The sequence below is a fragment of the Leptonychotes weddellii genome, chromosome 1 (assembly GCF_054177405.1).
Source record: "Leptonychotes weddellii isolate Sample4059 chromosome 1, ASM5417740v2, whole genome shotgun sequence".
In the NCBI taxonomy this organism is placed as follows: domain Eukaryota; kingdom Metazoa; phylum Chordata; class Mammalia; order Carnivora; family Phocidae; genus Leptonychotes; species Leptonychotes weddellii.
The window spans coordinates 60185394-60191666 of NC_138369.1; the positions used below are offsets into that span (position 1 = coordinate 60185394).

Sequence of the window (6273 nt, forward strand, 5' to 3'; positions counted from 1 at the left end):
TTCTCTAATGCAAGTATGTGCTATTGGTAATTTTTTAAAACTTAACTTTTTATTAAAAACAACAAAAAAAGAGCAACTGTCACGTGACTCTCTCCATAGAAGCACAAGGAGGATTTTGTGGTCTTATTTCCACCTGCGTGTCCCAGCAGGGGCACAGCCTGGGACTGGTGGCCCTGCTTGCCTTTGACCTCTCTTTTCTTCCACTGTATCTTTTCTTCCCTTCCCTGTTTAATATTGACAGTCATGGATTCATCTTGTTTTCCAGATAGTTTCCTTCCTTCAGATCCTCCATGGTTATGCTAGTAACGATCATAGCATAATAAGACAAGTGGAGACCCAGGGTCCAGGTTGGTAAGTAGCTGGTTTATTCTGCATTCCACATCCCCGGATGAAGCAAACTTTTGTGCTTTTCCATCTGGAGCTGTCAAGTGGTGAGATAATCAACAGGGTCGAGTGAAGGCAGCAAACAGGAAAGCATCTTCACGTGGAAGGTGCCACTGGAGAGTGTTGTGAGGGCTGCTCCTGCAGCTAGAGCCTGCATCCATCCAACCACCGTGCCAGATTGTCCGCTAACTGGCAGTTCAGGGACCAGGAGAGCCTGCAGAGAGGAAAGCAGGGAGAGTGAACAAGAGGGGGCTCCCCAGTGTCTGAGCTCAGGATGGGCAGGGTTCCACAACCTCTCCCCCAACCCCCACTGTCCCGGCCCATTTACACCCCAGCCTGGAACTTGAAGCATTTGAACTCACCACCCCGATGGCTGCAGGCATGTTTCTGAAGGATTTTGTGCATCTCGAGTATGACCCTCTTGCTAACTCCGGCACATCCTAGCATGAATGCTGGTGCCCCTCAAATCCTCATGTCCCCACCCCACCCCCACTTCCTTCCATAAATCCCACACCGTGAACTGGGAGGCTATCCCCCAGCCCAGCAGAAGTACTCTTAACTTCTCTGAAGTGAGCGTCAGAGAAGTTCTGTGACTTGCTCAGGCTGAGATGGTGAGTCCTTGGCAGACCCTTGTCTGAAATAGGAATCCTTGACCTTGAACAAGGGCCTCTATCACCTTCCCATGCACATGCTCCACCCCTAGTTCTTCAACCCTGCCTAGGCCAGCTAGACTGAGTTTCTCAAACCTTTTCTTCTCATGCCCCTAAAATTGATCCCCCTATTCCCAGCCCCCGTGCCAGTACCCAGACCCCTGGTCCTTCTCTCCCAACCTAGAAGCTGTGGGGTTTACCAGCTCAGCTGCTGGCCATTAGAAATCCTGTTTAGATAAGCCATCGCTCAGCCAGGCAGGCTTCCATGAGTCTTCCAGGGTAAGGGGTCTCACAGTTAAAGAAGGGGCTATGACCCCCTGGCCCCTCACAGCTATAAAGCAGCAGGGAAAACACACACATACATATTTTCAGAAATTGCAGGGCTTTCCATAGCCCAGAGCAGGCACTGCAGAAGGGAATCCTGTGGGCATGCAGGCCCTTGGTCTTTTCCCTTCCTGTCTGCCTCAACTCTTCAGAGCTGTTTGATCTGAGCTTTGAAAAGATGTGGGTGCTTATTAGTTTAATAAGAGTTCACTTTGCTGGGAGTCCTGAGCAAGTGAAAAGGCTTTAATCAGCCTGGCCCAGCATATCTCTACTTAGTGCTGTACAATTTTAGCTCACTAGTGCTCACCCTAGAGAGCCAGTCATGCTTCCAATTAATTGAAGAGTAGAGACTGTATGAAAGATATTTTAAACCCTGGGAAGACACATTAGTAAGGGGACTCCCACTTTAAAATGAATCTACTAAATGAGTGAGGAAAATGGATTAATGAATAAGTGGTATAAGAACACTGATTAACCCTTTGAAAAATATAAAGCTGGATCCCTACCTCACTTTTTATACTAAAATAAACTCCAAGAAGGCCAACAATTTAAGTATAAAAACATAAAACTGTGAAAATTCTATTTCCTAATTTATTAGTAAAAACTTAATATAGGGCTTATTTTGTGCCGAGCACTGTTCTAATACAGAAGAAAACATGGCTTCATTTCTTTACAAACTTGGAATGTAGTTTCATATAAATTCAGGAGCCACGAAACAAAATATTGAGGGATCCCGATTCTGTGAAAATGTAAAACTCCTACATGATGAAAATACTATAAACAAAGTCAAAATACAAATAGCAAACCTGAAAAAAAGTAGTTCACATAGATATCATGGACAAAAGTCTAATAACCCTAATTTATAAAGGACACATCTACAATCAATAAAAACAAAAGAAAACATTATCATCTCAATAGAAAATGGGCTAAGAATATAAACAATCAGTTCAGAGAAAAATGGCCAACAAACACATGAAAAGATGCTCAACTTCTCTGTAGTTTAAAAATGCAAAGCAGGGGCGCCTGGGTGGCTCAGTCATTAAGTATCTGCCTTCGGCTCAGGTCATGATCCCGGGGTCCTGGGATCGAGCCCCCTGTCAGGCTCCATGCTCAGTGGGGAGCCTGCTTCTCTTTCTCCTTCTGCCTCTCCCCCCCATCATGCGCTCTCGCTCTCTCTCTCTCTCAAACAAATGAAATGTAAAAAAAATGCAAAGCAAAATAGAATGGCATCATTTTATAAGTCTCAATTTCCAAAAACTGCACAAATTTGATTGCTCTAGATAAACAATCTAGAACACAGGCCCCATCATGCAATGTATCTGGAGGTGCCCCCACTCTGAATGCCAGTTTAGCAATCTCTCTACTAACATTTAAATGCACCCAATAGTACCAGCAAATGGAAACAATCTAAATGTTCATCAATATGGGACTGGCAGATAATTACCTGCAGCATCCAGAAGACAGAGACCTCTAGGTATGATATGCCAAGATTTGCAAGCTCTATTAATAAGTGAAAAAAGTTAGGTGCAGGTCAGTGTGTATGTTGGGATTTCATGTGTATTTTATTTTAAGATTTTATTTATTTATTTATTTATTAGAGGGAGAATGAGAGAGAGAGCATGAGAGCAGGGAGGGTCAGAGGGAGAAGCAGACTCCCCGCCGAGCAGGGAGCCCGATGTGGGACTCGATCCCGGGACTCCAGGATCATGACCTGAGCCGAAGGCAGTCGCCCAACCAACTGAGCCACCCAGGCGCCCCTATTTTATTTTATTTTAAAGATTTTATTTATTTATTTGAGAGAGAGAGCACGCACAAGCAGGGGGTGGGGCAGAGGGAGAGGGACAAGCAGACTCCCTGCTGAGCAGAGAGCCTGACTTGGGGCTTGATCCCAGGACCCCGAGACCATGACCTGAGCCAAGGGCAGACACTTAACCAAATGAGCCAACCAGGCACCCCTCACATGTATTTTAAAATATTTTTCTCATTCTCAATATACATATTTTTCTCTCATTTACAAGACATATTAATAGTGGTGACCTTCAGGAGGCTGCTGACAAGAAGTTTATTTTTTGATTTTCATTTTTAAACACATATGTATTATTTTTATTTTGAGAAATAATAAATAATAAATTATTAAAAATTTTAATGGCTTCTAGGTAACAGCCCAAATGCAGCCTTGATCTTGCGACAAACATTTAGGGAGTACCTATTATATGCCAGGCACAGAGCAAGATGCTGGAGATGTAGAGGCAAGAAACACAGACAAAAAATCTCTGACTGAACTTAGCACCAAAAGGCACAGAAAAAGACAAAAAAGCAACAACGAAAAGCTGAGCTCTGAGACTGACACACTTCTTGTTGCCAGATTCTGAATGAGCTCTCCACCGCCTACAGGACCCAGGGGTCACTGTAAGAAACACCACTCAAGACTCCCACTGGCAAAATGAATCCCCCTGCAGTTCTGCCCCTCCTGCACTCACTGACTCTGTTTGGAAGCCCTACATTTGTCCCCACAGAAGAATTGTATAGGGTCCTTTGGTTGCCTTCCACACAACCAGAGCCCAGATTTCCCAGGCCAACCATCCTCATCTCTTCGAGTGACTTGTGAAAGCTGAGGCCCAGAGCAGCACAGATCTAGAATTAATTCCAACACTGTGGCCATGGATAACTTGTTGTACACCTCCCTATGCCTCCGCTTCCTCATTTTATACTCATGGCATAAGGATTTGTGAGGATTAAATGAGGATGTTTATGTAAACATACAAAGCCTACATACCAAAGAAGTAAAGAAATTATAGCTATCATTAAAGGATTTCCTCTATTGTAAGATACCTTCTATTTAAAATACGTTAATGATTTATTAACAACTTTTGTGGGAGGATACATCGATTACAGGATAAACCCTAATAGCAAAAATATTAAGATATACAATCTGAAACTGGGGAAATATGACATTGTTTCTAGATCTAACTGGTGACTGCAATATCCTGGAACAACCAAGCAGTCAATTATGAAATGTGGGATAAGAGGGGGTGGAAAAGGCAAAAGAAGGTGGAAATTGGTGGTGAGACAGTGTCTACTGGATAGCGGAGGCCCACCATGATAAATGGTATCAGTGGAGGTGGTAAAAGTACATGCTGGGAATGAAGGGTTTTCATGTACTCCACTGGCTCAGCCTATGAGAGAGAACTAGACACACATATCAGGAAAATCTCCAAAGTGGAAATTCGGTCAGGAGACTTGCATACCAGTCTATGTCCAGATGGACATTTGTGAAGGGAGTCTGACCATTACCAAAGTAACAGTGAGCTGAAACAAGAAAAAGTCACATAACCTGTCTATTTGGCAAATACTAAATATGGGTAAATCTGTCCTTATTCAAGGAAAAATAAAACTAACATGGTACTTATGGGAAAATATTAGTAGAAGAAAAGGGGCATCATCATTAAATTCAGAGGAACATTCCTGGGAGAATAACATGCTACAGAATCCAGAAGTAAATTTTATAAAACTGACATCGTCAATAAGATGTAACCAGGCGGGGGAGGGAGGAAAGATGATGGAGGAGTAGGGGATCCTATTTCAACTGGTCCCCGGAATTGAGCTGGATATCCACGAGACCACTCTGAGCATCCACGAGACCACTCTGAGCACCCACGAAACCAGCCTGAGATGTAAGAAGATCTGGATCTCTACAAACAGAATATCGCAGGCGGTTGGTTTTGAGGTATGAATTGGAGAGCCGTGATCCTGCGGGCAGATATCGGAGGATAAAGGGCGGTGGGAGGGTGCCTGGCCGTGGGGATCCTACACCGCCAGTGAGTGACAGCCTCGCGCGCTGCGGACGGGCACAGACTCGCAGACCGGTAGCGGCAGGAAAAGACTCCAGGGCAGCTCCCCGGACAGAAACCTGGAGGGGGGGTTGTGTGCCTGCGAACTGCAGCCCCTGGGGCGGAAACCCGGAGCGGCGGGGTCTGGTGGGTGAACTGCAGCCCCCAGGATGGAAACCCGGAGCAGCGGGGTCACGCGAACGTGCGAACTGGATGCAGTTGGCGGTTTTAGAAACACAAAGGGCAGAGATACGCCCCAACCGGGAGGCAGGACTGGAAGCGCTGCAGAGGGGCGCACAACCCAGGACACTGCACTTTATAGCAGCACGGACAGAAACGGAGACGGTGTGGCCTGGAGAACTCATTGAAAAACAGGCTGCAGTCTCTCTGCTCTGAGGCAGAGGGTTGGAAACGGTCTCTTCTGCTCTGACTTGCGGAAGAGACGCGGAAAGCCGCCAGGGAAAGGCACCAGAGAACAAAAGCCCCAAAGACTGATTCCCGCTGAGCCCATCCCCACCACAGGGCAGGCAGGGCAACTCCACCCAAACAGGGTTGCCTGAGTAACAGTACAGCAGGCCCCTCCCGCAGAAGACAGGCTGGGAAAACAAGAGGCCAGCAACTCTAAGGTCCCAAGAAAACAGGTGCATCTTGCTTGGGTTCTGGTCAATAATTTGGACTCTATACATTCCCTCAAACACCCATCAACAGAATGACTAGGAGGAGGAGCCCCCAAAACAGAAAAGAGATTATGACTTATGATGCAGATTTGCAAATGGATGCAGATATAACCAAGATGTCAGAGATGGAATTCAGGCTAGCAATTGTGAAGACAATGGCTAGAATGGAGAAATCAATTAATGGCAACATAGAGTCTCTAAGGGCAGAAATGAAAGGTGAATTGGCAGAACTTAAAAATGCTATCAATGAGATCCAATTCAATCTAGATAATCTAACAGCTAGGGTAACTGAGGCAGAAGAGAGAATAAACGACCTGGAAGACAATATAATAGATAAAAAGGGAAAAGAGGAGGCCAGGGAAAAACAACTCAGAAACCATGAAAATAGAATCAGAGAAATAAGTGACA

The 6273-nt window shown here is 45.2% G+C and overlaps 1 protein-coding gene across 1 annotated transcript in view; it reads right to left on the reverse strand.

The window, feature by feature from the left end:
* Nucleotides 1–267: 267 nt before the first annotated feature.
* Nucleotides 268–6273, reverse strand: part of LYZL4 (lysozyme like 4) — a 13886-nt gene continuing 7880 nt past the window's right edge. The window contains exon 4 of the mRNA XM_006746287.2: nt 268–598. Within this exon, the coding sequence (XP_006746350.2) occupies nt 529–598 (70 nt within the window). The 3' untranslated portion in view covers nt 268–528. The remainder of the gene's footprint in view (nt 599–6273) is intronic.